Below are 22481 nucleotides of genomic sequence, written 5' to 3'. Positions count from 1 at the left end.
CACACGCAGACCCCTTCCCCATTCCCTGCCCAGCCCCGGTATGCCTAACGCTGCCCCGTGCAGCACATGTTTGGTGAATGAGTGAATGAGCAAGTGAGTGGCATTCTCCCTTCTCCTTTCCCTCCTCATGTTCTCTGGTTCCCTCCTGGCTCGCCTCCCCGGCCTCCAGGCCTGCTGCAAAACAAACTCCACTTGATTTCCTCAACAAGACTCCATTGCAGGGAGGCAAAGGATGAGATGCCTTCTAGGAAGCAGAGGCTTACAAAACAAGCCCCAGGCTGTCTCTGAGGGCAAGCGTCAGGAAGAAGAGAGCCCCAGCCCGGCCAGCACAGGGGGACTGTGGGAGTGGGGAACGTGGCTGGGGCAGGATTGAATCGTGTCCCTCCAAGTTCACAAGCGCTAACCCCCAGTGTGATTGTATCTGGAGATAGTATTTTTAGGAGTTCATTAAAGTTAATTGAGATTAGAAGGGTGGGGTCCTAATGCTAGAGACTTGGTGGCCTTATTAAGAAGAAGAGAGAGATTTCCCTCTCCAGGAGCACACACTGAAGAAAGGCACATGTGCACAAACAACGAGAAGGTGGCCATCTACAAGCCAAGAAGAGAGCTCTCACCAGAACCCAAACATGCTGGCACCTCAGGCTCCGGAACTGTGACAAAGTTTAAGTGTCTGTTGTTTAGGTCACCCAGTATTGTGTTATGGCGGCCTGAGGAGACTAATATCAGGGGGACTGGGAGGGAGGTCCTGCTCTTTCCCATGTGGCCCTTCAAGTCATAGGAACCCAGGACCCAGGCCTAGATCAAGTAGGCTCCTGTCCCAGCCTGTCTCCTTAGGCTCTTATCCCTTTCCTGGCCTGAAGTCCAAGTTCTCACAGCTTCCTCTTTCAGTCACACTTCTCCCCAACCCAGGCCTCAGGTCCTGTCTCCTGCCCCCACAGCCCTATTTCTAAAGCACAAATCTGGTCACTTACTCCTTGGCTGAAAAGCCTCTGACGTCTCCCCATTGCCTACAGAATGAAACCCAAGCAGGTTGCCATGTATAATTGTGCATTGCACAACCTGTGCAACTGTACACAAAGGGTCTTGAGCCCAACCTCATTCATTCATTCACTCACTCATCCATTCGTTTAACAAGTATTCATTCCCTGGGCGTTCTCAGCTTAGAACCCAGGTTTCTTGATAATCTGGCTCCTGACTCTCCTTTGCTTCCTCTCTCACTTACTTCCTTGGGTACCATATACTTTAGCCACACTGAACATGGTACCATCTCATACCTGTGTGCTTCACGCACAAATTCATCCATCAGCTTGTCTGAGAATGCAGAGGCAGAACGGGCCCAGATTTGGAATCCTATTTCTCTGCCATTTCCCAGCTAGGAAAATATGGGCAAGTTAACCCTCCGAGCCTCAGTAAAATGGGATTAAACATATATAGTGTGCCTTACATTGTACTTAGCACGTAAGAGCCTCCATGGTTTCTTTGCACGCTAAACTCCTTTTCATTCTTGAAGACCCAACTTGAATGTTACCTCCTTGGTAACATTGCCCTCATTCCCTCCAAATGGATAAAGTTTACATTCCCTGTTTCTACTTTTCCTGCCAGCCCCACATGGCACTCACAAACCTCTGTTAGAACGCTGTTGCACTGATCTATTTTCCCAGCTCACATGAACAAAGCATCCAGCCAGAAAACCCTTGTTGCATGAAGCAAGGCACCAATCTCTGGGTTGGAAGCCCTTCACCTCCCAGTCCTGTCCTGGTTCCAAGCCCTCCGCCTGTTGGATAGCTTGAGAGTTCAGGACAGGAGGTGGAGGATGAAAGAGCAGAGGTGAGCAGACAGAAGAGTAGAGGGGAGGTGGCGGGGTGAGGATGCTTCAGCCTTCTGGGGAGGTCACTCTGTAGCCAGAAAAGAGGCAGGGTTTAGAGAGGGTGGCAGTCTGAGGCTTGAGAAATGATTGGCAGTGCAGGTGGCTGCCCCTCTCCCTTCCTATCGATCCGAACTGGGCTTTGCTGTGGGTCCAGCCACCTGGGGAAATTACAGGGGACAAGAGTGAGGGAGAGGAAGGTTTTTCTGTAAAGAGGGAGATGATGGGTTTGAGGCAGGAGGGTCAAGAAGAAACGGGTTGGCGAAGGACAGGAGAATCCGGGGAAGGAGGGTGAGGGAGGGGTGGGTGGGTGGTATATGTGTGTGTAGACAGCAGGATGGGGAGGGTAGAAAGTTGGGAGGGTTGACATTGGAAGATACTGGGGAGGGAGGCTTCAGACCAAGGGCTACAAGTCCTGGGACCTCCTGAACAGAAAACTCTTGGGGTATGAAGACCCCTCCCCTCCTGGCTCCTGGCTTGGTGGCTATCTTTCCTCCCCTCTGCTCACCACCCCTCCTATCCTTGCTGGGCTGGCTGCTCTGCCCATCGGCAAAAGTCTAAGTCAAGTTCTTTGTTAAATGTTCCTGGAGGAAAGATGAGCTGTGGTAAATACACCAGAGATATTACCTTCCATGGACTCGGTCCAGGGCCAGGTTGAGGGGGGCTGGGGTGGGAGGTTGGAATTGAAGTTTGGTAGTGGGAGGGGAGGCAGGGCTTCTCAACAGCGATTCAAGGCCTTTGGGAGGGTCTCTTCGCAGGCTCTCCAGGGCAGCTCCTGCCACTGGGTCACAGAACTCGGCCTGAACAGAAGAAGCAGCTCCCCTTCCTAAGGCCCCTTAGGAAAGTAGATTTCCTGAGGCCCCTCCTATACCACTTGGCAAGGCTTGGACTGCCAGCTGGCAGAAGCTAGTCGTAGAACCCCCAGGCCCAGGGTGGGATGATGAAGCCATTGTCTATTTCTCTAGGGCTGAGCTGGTAGCTCAGGGCTCATCTAGGTTCAGAGACTCTTCTCGACCCCACCCATGTTTCTGTTGCCTCTCCTTGCCCCTGAGGGAGCCCGAGTGAGACCCTGGGATCTGTCAGGGGGGCCACACAGACTCACCTTCAGCCCTGGGACAAGGGCGAGATCTCAATTCTCTGTCCTCCTGGCAGAATGGCAGGCGAGGAGTCACGAGGAAGAAAGCCGCGTGTGTGGGCCATGTGGGGGACACAGAATGGTCGAAGAGATGGCTTATGAAGGGAAGCCAATGCAGACTGTGCTGCTGTGGCCAGGGGTGTAGGAGGGAGCGTTCTCTATGACACAGCCATCACCTGCCAACTCAGGTCCCCTCTCTGTTCCGGTCTCCACCTCTGAGTGGGCAGCCCCGAATGCCTTAGAACCAACTGTTATGCCAAGACAGACACTTTATTTTCCATGAGAACTACACAGGCACCCATGGGTAAAAGGGGGGGCTCTCTGCCAGCCTCCTGAATATGACCTTCAGAACTTGTCTAGTGTTCTCTACTCTCCAGGGGTGGGGCTGCTCTCAGCCAGTCCCGCCAGCCCAGGGCAGCCTCAGTCCGGTTTGGTTTCCTGGGTTGAAATCACAATCCGTCAGGCCCAGCTTTGGCCAAAGATAATGATAACGATGGGGTGGCAGGGCCCACAGCTGGGAGGGGGCAGGCATTTGCTCCTTGTAGAACAAAAGTGGGCTTCTTCTCGGAGCCTCCTCTTCCACCCTCACGGTGTGGTTTTCTTAGGACCCCAGGCCTGTTAGACAAAGGATTCCAGCTTCTTGGGAGTCTTGACCGAGGTGGGGGTGGGGGAAAGATTGCTCAGCTTCTCCAAACCTCCTGAGTTGGCGGCCTGTCTGCATTCATGACTCTCTGCTGCCCCCGTGTGGCTGTAAGACCATAGACGCCCTACTGCTGGGCCTGTCGGGGTGTCTATGTGTGTGTTTTGGGAAGCAGGGGGCACTCAGCAGGACGGGAGCTGAGGCAGAACCAGAGAAAGCTGGCCCTGGCATCTGCTCTGGAGAGCAGAGGGTCTCCCTGCCCCCACCTCCCTCCCGTGGGTTACATAAGTAACATTAGGGCAGTTGTGACACCAGCTGGAGGACACTTGCTTACCAAAAAATTGAGAGAAAAGATGGGGCTGATACTCATTTGCAGTGGTGGGAACTAGACATCAAGGATGTGAGGGCAGCTGGGTGGTCTCTGACCATGAGGACAAGATCCCCCTTGCTAAGCCGCCCTGACAACTGTGGCCACATTGGCCTAAAGAATCCAGGGCAGGCAGATCCTGCTTTGTCCTGGGAACAGCTGCCCAAGAAGCCATTACGGAAGTGGGGAAAGGAACAGATATGGAGGGAAATAGAGTCCGTCCATCCCTCTTTTGGTCGATCCTTGCATATCATCTCTCCCAGGTCAGCGTTGGGTTAGGGGCCCATGGGTCCCAACCGAGCACCTTCTGTTTGCCACCACAGAGGGTCGCAGGTCTCTAACTCAGGCTTCTGCATTGGCAGTGTCCAAGTTGATGGAGTCAGGGGTCCTCAGAGGTTGTTTCCATGAGGGTCCTCAGATGTGGGCGTGCTTCAGAATCACAGGGAGCTTGTTGAGATGCCATCAAAGTCTGAGAAGCACAGCTGGTCCTGTCTATTGGCCTCTTTTTATGGTTGAGGAAACTGAGACCCAGCTGGGTCTGGATGAAGGTCACTGCTGACGGTCATTAGGTTTCCAGGGTTTCAACTTGGTACCGTTCTCCCCAGTCCAATAGATTGGCTCATTAGTGTGGCCACAAGCCCCTGCTCAGGGGTTCCAGCCCCCTTCGGATGTCCAGGAAGGTGCACGGGAAGCTCCCTCCCTCTACATCCTTTCTGTGTCCTGCAGCAGGGCACCCACCAGGCCGATGACCTGGGAGGCTGGCTGGACTGTGTCATACTCCGCAAACAGGTGGCACACATTCTCCTGTGACTCTGTCTGGCTCTTGGCCACAAACCCGAAGATCCTGGTGGGAGAACATAGCCTGGGTGAGGTGGTGGGGCCCAGAGAGGCTGGGAGGGGTGATCTCAGCTAGTACGGTGCTCTGCCCTGCCCCTTCCCCAGCTCTCTGAGGGTAGGATGGGCCTCCTCTGTCAGACTGGGAGACCCCCGAGTTCAAGATCTAGGTAACCCTCCTTTTGAATGGCAGCTCCATGAGGACAGGACCTGCATATTCCTCATCAGAGTGGAAGCTTCCTGAGGGCAAGAATGTGTCTTGACCATCAGACTGGGGCATCCCCATTGATTAAGGCTGCCTGAGGTTAGAGCCTGTGCCTCCTACACAAGACCGAGGGCTCCCAGGCTCATGTCTCCCCCTTCAGACTGGAGGCTCTCTGAGGACCCGGGCCTGTGCCACCCCCATCAAAACCATGGGTTCTCTTAAGGTCAGGACAGGGCCTCCTTCCTTTCCCGAGTTCTTCCTCTTGTTGGGTCCCAGGTTCTGGCCCAGGGAGACCTTTTACGGTGACTGACAGGACACAGGGAAGCCTTACCAGGAGGGCTTGCAGTACTTTTGCCACCTGTGGGAAAGGAAGAGGGACAGGAATGAGTATTGAGGCTTCTCTGCATTCCACAGGACTCTGGCTGAGCAGCTGGGGACAATGGCCAGCTGTGACCACACCCCACTGGGTCCCACCCTCCCCTCATCCTGTTGCTCCCAGCCCCTCGAGGTTCACAGGCCTTGTCTGTGACCCCAGTCCCAGAGTCAGCAAGAAACCTCAGTGGGCAGCTAGGCCCTGGATGGCTTTGTGAGTTTGGCCCAGACTTGAACTTACTTCCGTTGCTCGGGGTCCATGCCACAGAAGCGGAGGGTGGTGAGGGGGTAATGGCGCCGGAAAAACACCCTGGAAGAGAAGGACTGCTGGTGAGAGCCTGTCCCAGTGCCATGTCCTACCTCCATCATCTCTAGCTCTCCCGAAGTTCAGATGCCCTGCTCTCCAAGAAGCCTCCCAATTAGACCCCTTACAGCCTGCTGTGACCTTTCCCACTGCTGGGCCTTGGGGCACATGTTTGCACTTCTCTCTTTTCTTTCCTTTTTTTTTTTTTAGATTTTATTTATTCATTTGAAAGAGAGAGAGAGAGAGAAAGAGCGCTCGAGGGGAGGGGCAGAGGGAGAGGGAGAAGCAGACTCCCCGCAGAGCAGAGAGCCCGATGTGGGGCTCGATCCCAGGACCCCGGGATCATGATCTGAGCCGAAGGCAGACATGTCACTGACTGAGCCACCCAGGCGCCCCAGACTTCTCTCTTTTCATGGAATGAATCTGCCTTGTGTCCTATATATTCAGGTTTTCTACCCTCTCTCCTCTGCCCCCTGCCCACTGTGTCATTTAACTGCTTGAGGAAAGGAATGATGTCTTGCTCATCTCTTGTTCCTCCAGCCCAGGGCCAGGCTCCTGCCAGACTGTGAAGCCCTGAGCCCGGGGAAGGAGTGATTTCAGCCACTGTGTTGAAGTGGGCAGCCAAAATCTGGCCTTCTGCAGTTGTTCCATCAGTGGATGAACCAGGCTGAACCAGTGTCCTGGAAGGGGGACTTTGGGACGAGGTTCATCAGTGGATGAACCAGATTGAACCAGTGCCACTGAAAGGGGGACTTTGGGATGACGTCATTGGCGTGAGGACCAGAGAAGGCAGAGAACTTGCCTGGAGTCACTCAGCAAGTCACTGACCACATTGGGTCCAGAATCTTGAATCCTACCTTCATCACTGATCCACGGCCATCTCAGCCATCCCCTCCAGATCCCCCTGCCCCGCCCAGCAGCCCCAGGGCAAGGGAAGCCCCTTACTTCCTCTGGACATCGGTCAGGGTGATGCCTTGCTCAGTGACTTTGAAGTGGACCACGGTGGGTGTGGGGAGGACGTCCCTCTCAAAGGTGGTTGAGATGGCCTTCCGCACGGCCAGGGCTCCACTCAGGGTCTCTACACTCACGGAGGTCAGGTACAGGGCGTGGCAGCCTGGGGGATGTAAATGCTGTGCTTAGGCCTTGCCACGATCCACCATGCAGGGGCAGGTAGGGTCCCCCAGGCCCTGGTCCTCCTTCTGCCCAGAGCTGGCGTCGGGGCTCTTCCTTCTTCAGGAATCCAGTGGGGCTCCTCTGAGCCACCAGGCAGGCAGGCAGGACTGTGTAGGTGACTGCAATTCAAGGCCAACCCCAGAGGACGTTGGGAGCATCTGTGGCTTTGCATTGCTCTGGCCTCTGGCCCTCTAGGGTGGAGTAAAGCTGTTGCCCTATGTGTAGGGATGTCCAGGCAAACCTTCCTTCTGTCCAGAAGCATGGTTGGCACTGTCTCTACCTCCACCCACCCCGGGGCCCTGGTTCATTGTCAAGAGAAGGTGGAGAAGACAAGAATGGGGGGAGGGCACTCGGACAAGTGCTGATCTGTGCCTGGCCTTTGGACCTGACACTCCACAGAGGATCCCAGACCCAGAGATCACTTCTAGGGCAGGTCCCTCAGAACCAGAGAGGCCCCAGCATGTCCACATGTGCCCATGAGTGTGCAGGATGGGGTGTAAGCCACACCAACCTCCCTCTCTCCTGCCACCCCAATGGGCTCCCCCCCGCCAGGCTTGCAGCCTCTCACCTCCAGGTTTATAGGGATGGGGAGGACCGCGGGGCACCTTGTTAAGGATGAAGAAACAAAGCTGTAGTGGGAACATGTGTGGACCTGCATGTACAAGTGTGTGCGTGGGGTTGGGAGGGGCCCTATGGGGGCTCAGGCAAGCCTGGAGCCTCCCCCATGCCACTTACCTGCAGATTTCTTCAGGTGGGAGGCCCGGCTGTCTGTAGTGGGGTCTGAGGAGTCTCCAGCTCCCAATTCTGAGCCAAAGCAAAGTAACAGTCCCCAGAGGGGTTGGGGGTGGAGTGAACGGACTCTTCTCGTAGGAACATTAATCCCCTTGAACATCTCCCACCTCCACCCCCACCTTCAGGAAGCAAGCGGTTGAGAAACCTGGTGTGATTACCATAATTAGACAAACGGGGCCACTTGGGGCTCCCCAGATGCCTGACTTGCGAGCCTTTTGGTCCCTCTTTCGCCTCCTCACTCCTCCAGCTCCTGGACTGCTGCAGTCACCTGGTCCTCAGAAGCCTCTCACCTCCTCCCTTCTTTCAGACCCCATCTTTGCAGAATGTAGGGAGGCTTTCCCCATCACCACACCGGGGGCTCCCCCTGCCCTGACTCCTCTCCCAGGACCCCTCTTCTCCTCCTGCACCCCCGGGGATCATCTACTCCAGCTGCTGATGCGGCTGGGCTGTGGGCTCTGGATGGGACTTCCTGATCTCAGTTTGAGGTCTGATCTGTGTGCCTTTGGGCGAGCTACTTAGCTCCTCGAGCCCTCCTTTTCTCATCTGTTAAATGGGGATAACACCTATTTGACACAGCTGTGGTGAGGGATGTGTGAATGAGGGAGTGCCCAGTAAAGGTTGGACCTGGAAGAAAAAAACCGACCCTCTCCAAACCGGCCGACTTATGTTCCTTTCATCCTCTCAAAGAAGGCTCCTATTTATCAAACACGTACTCTGTGATAAGAGCCTTGCCTGGACCGGCTCATTTAACCCCCAACCAATCCTGTAAGTAAGTATGATGATGGCTGTCCCCATTTCATAGAGGAGGAAACAGAGGCTCAGAGGGGTCGACATTCTCAAATTCTCAAGCCAGGAAGTGAAGATGCTGATGGATGCTAGGTGAAGCACTTTTAACTGTGACACTAATCCATAAATAAGGTGGGATGTGACCACTAGGAGCCTTTTTAGTTCCCCGGGGTTGCCTCTTTGGGGCCCAGACCCACCTTTCTGTGGGATGGTGAGTTTGCAGGGCAGGGCCAGGGCCATGATGGAATGCTGGCACACAAAGGCAGAGAGGCTCCCTGCAAGGAAATAGGCAGCCCTGCGTGAGAAGGCTTTCCCCAGACCAGTCTCCCAGCCCAGAAGGGTGGGGCCCACCCAGCGGCCTGCAGGCTGGAGAGGCTCACCAAAGTAGGGCTCCTCGTCTGCTCCTTTGAGATGCACCCCTTTGGCGGAAGACTCGATGAGGAAGTGGCGGATGAGGTCACTGTTGTCCTCACCTGGACAAAGATAGAAGAAAGAGCGCATGTGGATGGGGGGTCCAGAGCCCAGTGTTAGCTGAACACTGACCAACTCGTTCCCTGACCCGCCTCCTCCCGGTCCATCCAGAGGTTAACTGGTTTGTTCCCCTGCCTAGGGGTGGGTGGGACTGCTAGGGGGAACCCTATCTTCAAGGCCTCCCACAAAGGAGGTGCCAACATGTTTGCTCAAAGGTTTCTGCGTCCAGTAATTCGCCTCTCAGGAGAACTTTCTCTTGGTCTCAAGAGCTACTGCAGATGGTCCCAGTGACTACTGAGATCAAATCTTAATCCTTCAGCCTGATTTCTCTCTTCTTCTACCCACTCCTTCCCAGGTGCTGTGATTCTTCACCAGATGGTCTCTGCTGGAGCTAGGCTGGCCCTGGAGGGTGAACAGTGCCCCTCTGCCTCTTCTCCACCCACCCATGGTTTCCTCCTCTCTGTGCTCGTTGGCAAGGCGTTCTTGATAACCAATACTGCCCCAGAGGTCACTTTCTTATTTAACCAGAGCAGCATGGTGTAGAGAGCATGAAGTTGGGGTTTTCATCTTTGCTCTCGGGGGGTGGTGTCATTAAGTAACTCTTGGAACCCATTTACCTGATCCTTTTGTTACATGAGAGCTATACTCCTGGGGTTTGGGGAGGGGCTGTAACTTAGGTACCTTGTACTATAATGATCTGTTTTTATCTATCTCCCTAGCGAGGTATCCCAGTGCAGGGTGCATGCCCCAGAGATGTGTGTTGTGTGTGTGAGACCACAGGAAAGCATGTGCTAAGCTATCACACGTGTGATAAACTAGCACATATGTGATAAGCTATCACACACATGTAATAAGCCAGTGCATTCACTCAATAAGCTATCACATGTGATAAACTGTCACATACACGTGATAAGCTAGGGCACACACGTTATTACTACATTAGGTTCCTTCACAATAAAGCTGGTCTGGACAGCGAAGTGGGGGGTGGGCAGAGGAGAGCATCCTGGAGAGGGGCTGGGAGCTTCCTCCTCTTCCCCCCGTGAGAGCAGAGCAGGGAATCTGGGGACTCCCAGAGGCAGAGGAAGCTCAGGCTTGCCGTGGAAGGAGCTCCTTACAGAGCCTCTGGTGCAGGAAGGCAGCTGGGAGAGGGCTGACCCTCCTCCCAGGAGTACTTACGGGCCTGCTGCAAGGTAGCAGTGGAGAGCTGGGACTAGAACCTACCACAGCCTGTTGCCTCTGTGAGGCCTTGAATGAAGAGACAGGTGCGCATACCTGATCGGTTCGGGGCAGGTGCAGGGGCCTCCTGCACCTTCAAGGCAAGGCCAAAGGAGCCTCGGTAGGAAGAACTGTCCCTCACGACGAAAGCCCCTGGCTCCTCTTTCCTCAGCAGCTCGATTGCTGGAACAATCCTTGGGTCAGAGACAGTTACCTCCCCCCCACCTGGACACCCCTGTCCCCCAGCCCCATAGAATCTTCATAGAGCAGACATTACAGAATCACCTTGTGTTCCCAGGAAGTCCTTCCTATTGTCTAATCTCCACCCTTCCTGCTGCAGTCCCTATTTCCTCAGGACATGAGGTTTGCACGATATCCCCCTTCCCTGGACCTACCATTTGCCATTCCCTCCCCTACCATGACCCAGGGCCCCATCTGCCTGATGCAAGATGCAAGACCCAGACTTGACTCCTGGGTCACTCATCCCTTGAAACACAGCGCTTCCTTTTACCTTGTTCCCGGGTGATGTTTGGCTTAAACCAGTATTTAGATGTGTCCATCACAAACTTCATGGTGGGCTGCATGTCCCTGGTGGGACCTGGAAGACAGAGAGGGGGGACTCTTTAGGCTGGACCGAGGGGAGCTGAGAGACCCTTCCCCCACCTCTGCGCAGTGGTCCCATTCAACCCACCCTACCCTACCCCAACCCCACTGTATCTCCAACTGCCTACAAGAGGCAAAATCCAACAGAAGAATTCAGGGCTTGGCGCATCTAGGACCTAGGAGTCTCCCCTCGTATCCTTGGTAATAAATCACAAACAGATAAAATCTCAGTTTAATGAGAAACAGTTTCTCAAATCTTGTGTTGTCTGGTGTGGCCTGAAAGAAGGGATAAATAAGGGATTCTGAGATGCATCATGTGTTTGGTTTTACCCTCTCTTCCCCCTTAAGAATCCTACAAGTGTCTTGGGGGGCATATTCAGTTTGGAAAAGAAAATGAAAGAAAAGTTTGAGGAAAGGAAGGCAGCAGATCTGGGCAGATGAGCCTGTGCGGAAGTCAGGAGACAGGATTCCTGACTCTGATTTGGGACAACTGTCTTGCTCCTGAAGCCCAGAGGGGACTAAGTGTACTAAACTGTCTCTGAGGGTTTTTGACATTCCAATAGCCTAGGCAATTAGCAAGGATTTTGTTTGGAGAAAGTTTGCAGACTTTGATAAGACCCCAGGGTATAATGAGTGATATCCTGGGGCACCACCAAACCAGGATGGGAATATCGCTGGACTAAGTAAATGTGCTCATTGAGATGACAAAATGGCCACTTCCCCGGGTCCCTAAGGCAGAGAACAGTGGTTTTCCATTTTGGTATCTTGAAAAGGTGTGTGCTGTGGCCAGCTGAGAGTAACTCATTGTAAAAAAATGTACTAAAATCTGCAAATGATTTATTCTGGGAAAACGATCGGAGCAGATTCAAAGGCACACCTATCATGCCATTTTTCTCTTGCTTACATTGACCTGGCTTCCTGAATGGCAGTGTGGGCCAGAGTGAACATCATAACCCCCAGGAGTCCCCCTGATGCTTGTGGCTGAGTGGGGGGTGGGGAGCAGGGACAGTGTCCCTGGGGCTCTGCAGGGTCTCTTCTCTGGAGAGGTGCACCCTATGGGTGCTAAGCCTGAGCCTCTGTGTTTACTGCTTTGGGTTCTGGCTGGTTTTGTTCTTTTTGGACGCCTGTAGTCACAGACTACGGGAAGGAGGGTGTTTGCTGCTTTGTGGTTTTTAGCTGTCTGAATTGGAATGCATTGTCTCCGTCGGCTCTCTGTGTGTTCGTCATCCACGAACGTCAGAGGTAGGACTGACTCTCCTTCTCCTTCTCCCTCTCTTGCGTTAGTCATCAAGCCTGCTGTTTTCATATCTCGAGGGTCTCCTGGCTCTGTCCTCTCTCCTCCGCCCTGCCCCGCCCTGGTGCAGGCCCCCGTTACAGCTTGTCTGGACCACTTCATGATGAAAATCAAAACAAAACTGCTCTCCCTGCCTGGGCCGGGCCCTGCAGGTCATCTGCCATGCAGCTGCCAGAGTTATCTATTGAACGTGTACCTCTGACCCCATCACTTTCCTGTTTGAGACTCCCTGCTAGCCCCCGATGCCGCGGCCTAATGGGTAAAATCCACTCTTTAGCTTGGTGTTCAAGACCTTTCCCAATCTTGCCCCAGATTACTCAACTACTTCATCCCACACCCAATACTCCGGTCATTTCTTAAACATGCATGTGCTTCTACACCTTCATGACCATGGACTTGCTGTTCCGTCTGCTGGGAATGCCCCACCTCCCCTGCTCTGGCTCCAGACATTTGATTCAGTTTTCCAGATCCAGCTCAGATGTCACTTCCTCCAAGGAGCTTTCCCAGTTTTTTAGACTAAAAGGATCACGCCTTCCTTTGTGGCCCCATAAGACTTAGGACATCTCTTGCCTTCTGTGGTTTTTCTATTCTGTAGTGATCCTTGGTTTTTGTCTCTTTCTAAACTGTGTCCATCTCTCTGTCCCTACTCTTTGGCAAAGTGCTCGGCACACAGTAGGTGTTCAGGGCATTGACCTGCTATTGCAAAAACCCACTGATGCTTTGTCTATCCCCCCAAGCCAAACCTCACAACGGCTGAAGGACTGGTTTACAACATACCCTCTGAGGATGTGGTGAGAGGGGTCTGGCTGTGGCTCCTGGTGGCTGGACAAGACTTGCTGGAAGAAGGGGCCCCAGGTCGGACAAAGTCCTGGTGTCCTGGGATCTGCTGGGATGGGGGAGACCCTGGTTCTGGGCAGCCGTTGATCAGCACGATGGGTATGTCCACCATGGAGTTGGTGATGGATGGTGGGCAGCTGTTGGCGTGCTCCTTGGCCAGTGGTGGGGAGTGAGTTGCTCTGGGCTGGCCCATGTTTGGGGTGGGGTTGCTGGGGACCTGGAAGTCACTGGCTCTTGTACCCAGGGACACTTGGCCAAGGCTGTGGAGGCTGGAGGAGGAGCTCGCTGGACTCTCCAAGGATCTAGAAGATGACTGATGGCTGGAGACGCTGGAGTGGAGGAGGGACTGGCTGCTGCAGGGAGGGCACCAGACAGGCAGGGAGTTAGGCTGTCAGTGGACATGCAGGAGTCAGAGCCAGGCTCCAGAATCTATTGATCTTGGTGCCCGTAGCTCTGGTTAAATAGAGTATTGCATACTCCATCCCCCACAGTCCAAAGCAAAGTGCATGCCTACCTGATCCCCAAGCGATGCTGAAGGATACAGAAATGTCCCTGCACTGCAGTCTTTGGTCATTTAAAGTAGCTAATGAGCTGATCCCCTGCAGGTCATGTGGGCTTAGGCTGGACTAGATCCCCTCTGCCTTCCCAGCCGGGCAGGTCTGACTGAGCTATCACACAAGTACCCAACATTCCCAAGAGCCCTGCATGCAGGCTGGACCACGTCCACGGTGGATGCAGAGGGAACTCCCCAGCTGGAGGAAGAGGAGGAGGCCAGCTCTGCATCCAGCCAGACTTCTCTCTGAGTTCAGAGGCCCATGCCAACGGCCATGGCTGTGGAATCCTGGCCTCCTTGCCAAGGACTGCCTTGGCACATCGGCTCTGGAGTCGGTGTGGGGGACAGAGGTCCTGAGGTTTGGTCCTCCTGGACAGGATGGGTATGTGCGTGCAGCTTTATTGTGAGGCCAGCAAACTGGGCTGGGGGTGGGGGGACAGGCAAGTTCTCCTCCTTCCTGCTAGGTTTTGCTAGCAACAAAGAGGAAGGAGGCTTTTCTTTCCTAAATGGTTTATCCCAGGCCTCCAGATTTTATTTACATCCCTGTGTTTTAAAAAAAATCCCTTCCTTGAGATGGGTTGTATGAGTGCTGGAAAGGATACAGGTCAGCCTCATGAATGTAAACAGTTCTTTTCTCAAGAGGTAGGCATAAGTCAAAATTTTTGTTATATTCTCAAAATTTTGAGTTATATTCTAAGTGCTTGAGGAAAGCTTGAGGTCCAAATGGCTGTGATGGCATAAAAGAGAATATTCACTCTTTTGTTTTTGGTGTACAGCCTGATTTTGCTCCGATAGAACAGGGTGCCTGTCTATTATTTTTAGGGTGTGTGTGTGTGTGTGTTGCAGAGACAATATCAGAAGCTATAGTGGGAGTGACCTACCTTCCAAACACGTAGCTGACATCGGATGCTGGGCTGGCTGACAACACAGAGACCCTGCTGCCCTGCTGTGGGGCCAGGCCCCCCAGCCCCTTCTCCAAGCCTGGAGAAGCTGCCAGTGGGGAGCCCAAGCCATGGGGGCCCGAGGCCTTGTTCCCCATACCGGGGATAGAGATGCTGGGAGAGGGTGGGGGATGAGAAGAGGGAGCCCCAGAGTGGGGAGGGGGGCGCTGGTGCCCCCTGCCCTGGCTCCCAGAGAAAATGAGGCTCTCGCTGCTGCTTCGAGTTTCTCGGGGGATGTCTCTGGAAAGGAGGAGGCCACCACTGCGTGGGGAACCAAAGGGCGGGGTGACAGATGGGCTGGAGCAGCACTGGGGGCCATCATGACACCTTGATCTGGTGGAGGTCACCTCGATGTACTTTATGTCTGGGGAGAGAGCAGAACATTGGTGAAACCGGGAGCCTGGGCTCACAGAACAGGAATGCTGGAAGAGTCCTCAAGACCATCTGGTCTCCCCTCCTTTTGACAGATGAGGAAACCAAGGCTCAGAGAGAAGTTTGCTGGATTCGGATTAGCACCCAGCTCCCCCTTCTAGGCACAGCTCCAAAGTCACCCTCCTTGTGATTTCTTCCTTTGGTGGGGAGATGCCTTGGAATGAACATAGGCCTTGGAGTCCGAGAGACCTGGGTTTCAGATCTGGCTCTGCCACTTACTATCAGAGCACTTGGCCAAATGACTTCACCAACTCGAGCTTCAGGTTCCATACCTGTGAAACGGGGTGACTATATATCCAGTCTCTTGGTGCTAGAGTAAGGATGAAATGAGATGAACGTAGGCGGCATAACACTTCTCCTGGCACACGGTAAATACTTTAAAACTAGGAAATCCTCTCCTGCATGAATGTCCCCCTCCCCAGGTTGAAATGACTGCTTAAGGAGGGTGCCAGTCACATTTCTGATGCCTCCTTTGTCCAGGGCAGGTGAAGGCTGTTTCTACATCTGTGCCTACAATGAAGGCAGGGGTTCTCATGCTTGTTTGCACACTAGAATCACCCGATGATGTTTTAAAAGTCCAAATGCCCAGGCTACACCCTGTGCCAAATAGATCAGAATCTCCGGTGTGGACCCAGACCTCAGGTTGTTTTAGTTTTCCAGCCGATTCCAATGGGCACCAAGCCACAGCACTGTGGCCCCTGGCCCAGCAGTGCCACGCCACCTGGGGGTGGGGGCTGGTCAGATGCGCAGAATCTCAGTTTCCATCCCAGGCCTGCTGAGGCAGAATCTGCATTTTAGCAAGACTCCCTGGAATCTGAGTGCACTGTAGAGTTTGAGAACTCTGCTTTAGAGCAGGAGCTCCCAGAGGCCAGGGTTTGCTATTATCAAGCTGTGGACCTCCCAGGACATGCTTTTAGCTGGTACGCCATTGTTGGTTATTAAACACGGCCGAGGGTGGTGACTCACTCCAATGCTCTCTCTGTTCCTCAGTGGGGGCACCCAGGACTCTTGTTTTGAGAACTTGCTCCTCCCTGGAGTGGGGTACCTTGTGGTTTTCCCCACAGTGAGTATGGACACCCCTCCTCCTGACCTGGGGGAGGGGAACTGTCCTTGGTGCTGTTCCAGCAAAGGTGGTAGAAGGTGGGGGCTACCTAGCTGCTCCCTCCTGGAGGCCTGTTGAATCCTGCCTCTGGCTTCCCAGGATGGAAACTGGGGCAAAGTCAGAGGGAAACTGCACCTTCAGCTCCTGTCTGCCAGCCTCCCACCACCTTGGGCTTTGGCACATGTACCAACTCCCTGCCTGCCCCAGCCCGCTCCTGGGTAGGACCTCAGAGCCTGCTCGCGGTCACTGCCTCTGTCTGAACCTGCTTGGGCTGGGGTTGGGGTGGAGGATTACACCAGATGAAGGGGGGCTGGCAGGCTGACCTGAGCATGCTGTTCCAAGGGGTGTAGGAACAGGCCTGGCTTTGCCGTCAGATAAACCCGGGTGTGAGTCCTGGTTTTGCCACTTTCCTGCCAAGAGGCATCGGCTAACTTTCCTAACCACTGTGAGCCTCAGTTTCCTTATCTGCAAAGTGGGGATCTAAAACCAACCTCCTGAGGTTGTGGTAAGGATAAAAGACACTGATGAATGGTGCCTGGAGCCTAGCCCATGGTGAGCTTTGGAGAACTTCTCCTGCCTGCCTGCTTTTTGAGGCCAGTGTTGGCCAGATGGCTGACACTGTCCAGCTAAGGGGGGAGTCCCACTGCCAAGGGCAAGAGAAGACTATTTGGCACAGTGTGTTGTGCGTTCTGAAAGAGTAGCGGTCTTGGAATGGAGTGCATTCTTCTGGAACGTTGGCAAGCACCACTTCTATTTTTATAGGACTTTATAGTGTTTATACCCATAATCCTCTCAGCCCTTATGCCCAATGCCAGCAGGCACTGCTTTTATGGAGAGGAAACTGAGGCTCAGAGAGATGTGGCAATGGAGCTGGCATTTACTGCAGAGTTTTTAATAAAGGCTGGTATTTACTGTGTGCCTGTGCCGTTGCAAACATGTTACCTGTATTAGCTCATGTAACCCTCACAACAACTCTATTGAAGTAGAAAACATTATGAATTCCAAATAAGAGATGAGAAATCAAGGCTCAGAAAGGTTAAGTGAGTTATCCAAGGTCACACAGCCAGGGAGTGGAGGAATCCAACGCCTGCTCTTGTGCTCTGTTTGGAGGGCGTCTTCCAGGATGGGGGACTCCTCAGGACACTTTCCCAAGGCCTTGCCCTGTGAAAAGGTGCTTGGCTGCTTTGGGAGAGGGTCTCTCCACCTGGTGAAGCTCTGGGTTTCCTAATCACTGGGTCATCCAAACACCGACCAAAGAAAGGCCTTGCTCGGGGGACTGAGCAAGCAGAGCAGGGTGGGAAGGAAGGAAGGAGTCCTGGAGCTGTGAGTCACCTCTCGCTGCTGCCCTGAGGTGCATGCGGCTAGGGGAGGTGGAGGCCCCCCACACCCTCACCTGGGTGCAGCCACTGTTTACAGGCCCGTGGGGCAAGTCTGAGCAGTGCTGGGTGGATACAGACGCCAGGACTAGGCTGGGCTGGTGGAAGGGGGCACGTGGGCGGGGGGGGGGGCAGAGAGACAGTTATTAAGCACCCTTCTCTTGGGATTGGCAAACAGCCTTGCCTGGCAGAAATTGCTGGAAAATGAAATGTGGGTGCCTGTTCCAAAGATGGGGAGGGGAGGAGTGGCGGAGATGGATATGGTGTTTGCTTGGAATAACCATGCTCCCTGTGGGATGGGAGCCCCCCAGGGTAAGCAAGAGGCAGGGGCAGGGAGGCTGGGGGAGGTTTGTGAGCGCTGCAGGAGGAGAGCCCCAGAAGAGGAGCCTGCAGGCTGCCTCCATACAGTTTTGTTCTTCGAAGCTCCGGAGGGCAGGAAGCTAGCTCCAAAGAAGAGAGAGAAAGGCAAGAACACAGACTTTGGAGGCCAGAAGCCCAGGTTTTGAGGCCTGACCTACAACCCACTGGCTGTGTGACCCTGGGTCATTACTTCTTCTCCCTGAGCCTCACTTTCTCATCTGTAAAATGAGGCTACCCCTGTTTCCTTCACAGGGTAGATGCTGAGATCATGCACTACAAAATCTATCTATATATATTTAGGGGAGGGAGAAACATAGGATCACCGATGCTTAATTTTTAATTTTGCCAAGTGAGGACAAAGAGAAAACAGTGAACATCTGCTAGCACCACAATTATAGAACATCTTCCCTTTGACACCCCAAGAGAAGGAAGGATGAGAGGCGAAGGGAGGGCGTCCCACACATTTGGATACATTTGGCCCAGTGAAAACTCACCACGGTGCCCAGAACTAGTTAGGTTTCCACAGGCTGGCAAGCGCTTTGTTGCCGGTAGTGGTGGTCCGAGGGGAGGGTTTTGGCAGGTTGAGATGCACGGGACAGGTGCCACCCATCACAGTGACACACTATTAGCGATCACAACGATCGCAGGGAAGAACTTTCTAACAGGGAGCTGACTATGCCGGCTGTCTCAGGAGGTAGTGAATTCCCAGGCATCACTGACATTCAGGCAGAGGTTAGAGGAGAGGATTTTCTTATTCCATCAGAAGATGCTAGGGCAGAACTAGGGGGCTTCATCAGAACTCTCTGACCACTGTTGGCTGCCTGTTCATCCCCCGAACCCCTCTGCTACCCAGGGTCAGGTGGACACATCCCCACGATGGCAGGTTGTGTCCAGGGCATCTGAGAACACAGACTACTGACCACTGGCCCCTTGGAGGAAGGGGATGTTGTCAACATCCCTACCCCATACATGTGGACGCTCCACAGAGGCTGGTCTTGCCCCAACGGGCCTTGAGTGTGTGGAACCCCTGCCTTGGGGCATGAACATTAAAGCCCTGGGCTTGCTCCTGCCAATGGTAATTAGACCCAAGCCACCTTCCCTGCAGAGACATGCCTGTGACCAGCCTCAAGAAGCAGGAAGATCTTGGGGGATAGAGGTGGTTCTTTTAACAGCCCTGGAAGGCAGTGCTCAATGGGAGGGGCAGAAGGCAGGCTGGAGACTGGGAACTGGGGCGCCGAAGGACCTGGGTGCTGGGCTTACCTCTACCCCAGACCCTGAGCCTATCCTGGGGCGGGTCCTAAATGCAACCCTAGTGTTTAATTAAACCAGCTGCCATTTATAATGACTAACAGCATGTCAGGATTTCTGATAAACACCCAAGTGTTATTTCTTTTAAACCCTGCAACCCCCTTTGAGGTAAGAACTCCTCTCTATATTACAGATGAAGAATATGAGACAAAGGAGTGAAGTTACTAGCTTGTGGAAGGTTTGCCCACCTCCAGTGATTAGGCTAGACTGGCTCCTTACTGAAGTCCCTCAGCCTCCGTTTTTTTCATCTGTAAAATGGTGATAAAATATTTCACGGGGATAGATTGGGAGGATTAAATGTTCTCCTGTAAGATGTTCAGCACAGAGCCTGGATATAATAAGTGCTCAATAAGTAGAAATTCTCATGGACACTATCTCTAATCCTAATTGTATCCCTTAACCCATGCTGATCCTTTAAACCCCTGGAGACCTCAGTCTTCCAGCCTGTCTAATGGGGTCCTGCTCCTTGACCCTCATCCTCAGAGTACACTTGAAACCCTTTGTTCAGGAAACTGACACCAGATGTAGCGATTTCTAGATTCCCTTGGATGTAGTGGTATATTGAAGTTGGCTTGTACCAGCTCGTAAGAGCTGATTGTTAAATTTTTAGGATTTTGTCCAGCTGATTTCTAAACTCAGACATTATTAAAAATTAAATTACATAAACCTACAATGAAATAACTTACAATAAAAACAAAAGTAATAAATACAATTCATCATATCCCAATTATTTAATTAGATTTTGCTATTATCTAGATTCTTTTTTTTTTTTTAAGTTTTATTTATTTAGGGGCGCCTGGCTGGCTCAGTTGGTTGAGCATCCAAGTCCTGGTTTCCTCTCAGGTCATGATCTCAGGGTCGTGAGATTGAGCCACTGCTCAGCATGGAGTCGCTTGAGATTCTCTCCCTCTGTCCCTCCCCCTGCTTGTACGCTCACATGCGCACACCCTCTCTCAAATAAATAAGTAAAATTAAAAAAAAAGTTTTATTTATTTATTATTATTTTTAAGATTTTATTTATTTATTTGACAGAGAGAGACACAGCGAGAGAGGGAACACAAGCAGTGGGAGTGGGAGAGGGAGAAGCAGGCTCCCCTTCAAGCAGGGAGCCCGACACGGCGCTCGATCCCAGGACCCTGGGATCACGACCCGAGCCGAAGGCAGACGCTTAACGACTGAGCCACCCAGGCGCCCCGAGTTTCATTTATTTAAATAATCTCTGCACCCAGCATGGGGCTCGAACTCATGATCCTGAGGTCATGAGTCGCATTCTCTTCCAACTGAGCCAGCCAGGTGCCCCACTATTATCTATACTCTTGAGGTTATTTATATCTATTGTATTGGTATGGTAGAAATACTATATATACCGTAATGGCCATCTACAGGTTATCTTTTTCCAGTACTACATTCAGTGACATCATTTTGGTAGCTTGAGATTGGCCATGCTGGGAGAATCTATACCGTGAAATTGGCAGATGTTTGCAAACAGGGCTCTCTGCCACCCCATCATGGAGCTTACCAGCACATCGCTGCTTACACACAGCAGGGTCCCGCCCTAAATAGACTGAATTCTGTGTCTTTCCAACCCCGCTACTTCCAGCTTGGGCCTCCCCAGAGAGATACTCCCCTAAACAGGGACAGGGGCCCGGATAGCAATCCTATAAAAGTTTCAGGGGACCCAGGTTAGGACCTAAAGAGATATACTATAGAACAGTGAGGTTCAGGGACTCCACATTTCTCAGGCTCTTAGTTACATGCATGGCATTGTATGAAATTCTTATATATATATATATATATATATATATATATATATATAAGCTAATATATATATAGCTTATTTATATATATATATAAGCTAATATATATATAGCTTATTTAAAGTCTCTGAAAAATCACATAAAACAGGTATCCATCACTTTTCCAAACTCAGGAACAAAATAGAATTGGATAGTGAGGGAAACTTGTATATATCTCTTTGATATAGGAAAGAAAACAGATTAAGTAACTTGTTTAGGGCTGCACAGCACCTCCCAACAGGACATTTTCTCCTGCTCCTCTGATTTGATAGGAAAGTTCTTCTTCCCCATGAGGTCTGGTCCCCAAACACCCCCTCTTGGCACCGTGCCCCAGGTCCTTACCCAAGGCTTCAGGTTCATCTTTCTTTTTCCTTGAGGTGGTGCTCTGGGTGGGCTCAGCCCAGGGGCTACCAGTTCCTGGGGGGAGCAGCTGGAAGGTGGGGTCTAGTTCCAGAATCATCTGGTTGAGGCTCTCCAGTGAGAAGTCAATGTAGGAGTCGAGGTCCTCCAGGGTCCCTGAGGTCTGCTCCCCAGGGGACTGCAGGAGGCAGCTGGCTTTGGCTCTAGCCTGTGGACCCTGCTGGAGCCTGCTGGGGGGCCCCTTGAAGGGTGTGGGGGCCATCAGGGCCTGGGCTCCCCAACCTTCTGTGGTATAGTAGGGACACTGCAGTGGCAGGCCGGGGCTGGGTGCTGGGTGCAGGGCCCTCCTGGGTTCTTCGCAGGGAGACAAGCCGACTGCATGGCCTCCTGCCAGCAGGGGGCTGGACATCACTTGCGACATGGTGGGGGCAGTGACCGTCCGTTTACCTCTAGCTTCAAACCAGCCTCACTTACACCCCAGGAGCTCCCAGGACCTGAAAGAGACCAGGGTTGGGAACTGAGTAACTTTGATAGTTGAAGCCCCTCCCACTCCTCCCCCCCCACCCCCCCCCCCCCCCCCCAAGGAAAGGCATATTTATTCATTCATTAAAAGCATGGATACTGGAGCCAGACTGCCTGGGTTTGCATCCTGGCTCTACCACTTTCTAGCTGTACAATGTTGGACAAGTTAATGAACTTCTCTGTGCCTCAGTTTTCCTTAACTATAAAATGTGTGAAGATTTGTAACATGCTTAGAACGGTGCATGGCACATAATAAGCATTATGCAAGTGATTGTCAAATAAAATTGCTTCAGTAGAGGTCATTGAATATCTGCTATATCACAGACTTCTTTATTAAAATAATACCAGCTAATATTTATTGAATAATTACTATGCACATATATTACACATAAAGTCTTTTAAACTCCTCCTAACAACCCTATGAGGTAGATACTATTATTTTCCATTTTATGATGTGTGAATGGAGAGACAGAGAGGCCAGTAACTTGCCCAAGTGTCATACTGTGTCATCCAAGTGTCAGAGCAGGACTCGACCTCAGGCTGCCTGATGTCAGCTGCTACTGCCTGTGGGCCAGTTAGTGAAACAGACAAGTAAGCAGGTGAGCAATTAAAAACAGTGTTACCAAGGGAGGCAAAACAGAGGAGACTCTGTAGGCACTGGTGCAGAGGTCAGGGAGGACTTCCTAGAGGAAGGGACTTGGATTCCTAACTCCCTATACCACATGGAGTTCCAATGCAGAGGGATATCTGAGGTCCAGAGAGGGCGTATGATTTGCCTGAGGTTGCACAGTAAGTTAATGAGAAAAGCCAGGCTCCCTTGTCCCCCATGGCTCCTGTAG

At 52.5% G+C, this 22481-nt stretch overlaps 1 protein-coding gene across 1 annotated transcript; it reads right to left on the bottom strand.

The window, feature by feature from the left end:
- Nucleotides 1–4708: 4708 nt before the first annotated feature.
- TNS4 (tensin 4) lies at nt 4709–21688 on the bottom strand. Its single transcript, XM_032429162.1, has 12 exons — nt 21103–21688; nt 14327–14750; nt 12833–13245; nt 10670–10756; nt 10216–10341; nt 8853–8945; nt 8670–8747; nt 7630–7698; nt 6667–6835; nt 5659–5727; nt 5377–5403; nt 4709–4850 (listed from the first exon to the last, which is right to left on the bottom strand). The coding sequence occupies exons 1-12, from the start codon at nt 21539–21541 to the stop codon at nt 4709–4711; spliced, it is 2136 nt and encodes a 711-aa protein (XP_032285053.1). The 5' UTR covers nt 21542–21688.
- Nucleotides 21689–22481: the final 793 nt, after the last annotated feature.

The sequence above is a fragment of the Phoca vitulina genome, unplaced genomic scaffold, assembly GCF_004348235.1.
Source record: "Phoca vitulina isolate PV1807 unplaced genomic scaffold, GSC_HSeal_1.0 scaffold40, whole genome shotgun sequence".
In the NCBI taxonomy this organism is placed as follows: domain Eukaryota; kingdom Metazoa; phylum Chordata; class Mammalia; order Carnivora; family Phocidae; genus Phoca; species Phoca vitulina.
This window is presented reverse-complemented; position numbering and strand designations above follow the sequence as displayed.

What these genes read in the sequence shown, in the direction of transcription:
- TNS4 (XM_032429162.1), bottom strand. Translation starts at nt 21,541, where the DNA reads ATGTCGCAAGTGATGTCCAGCCCCCTGCTGGCAGGAGGCCATGCAGTC. An exon ending in GTCAGCTACGTGTTTGGAAG is followed by an intron (nt 13,246 to 14,326) that starts GTAGGTCACTCC and finishes CCCTCCCTGCAG; the next exon opens with CAGCCAGTCCCTCCTCCACT. An exon ending in TCTCACCACATCCTCAGAGG is followed by an intron (nt 10,757 to 12,832) that starts GTATGTTGTAAA and finishes TCTGTCTTCCAG; the next exon opens with GTCCCACCAGGGACATGCAG.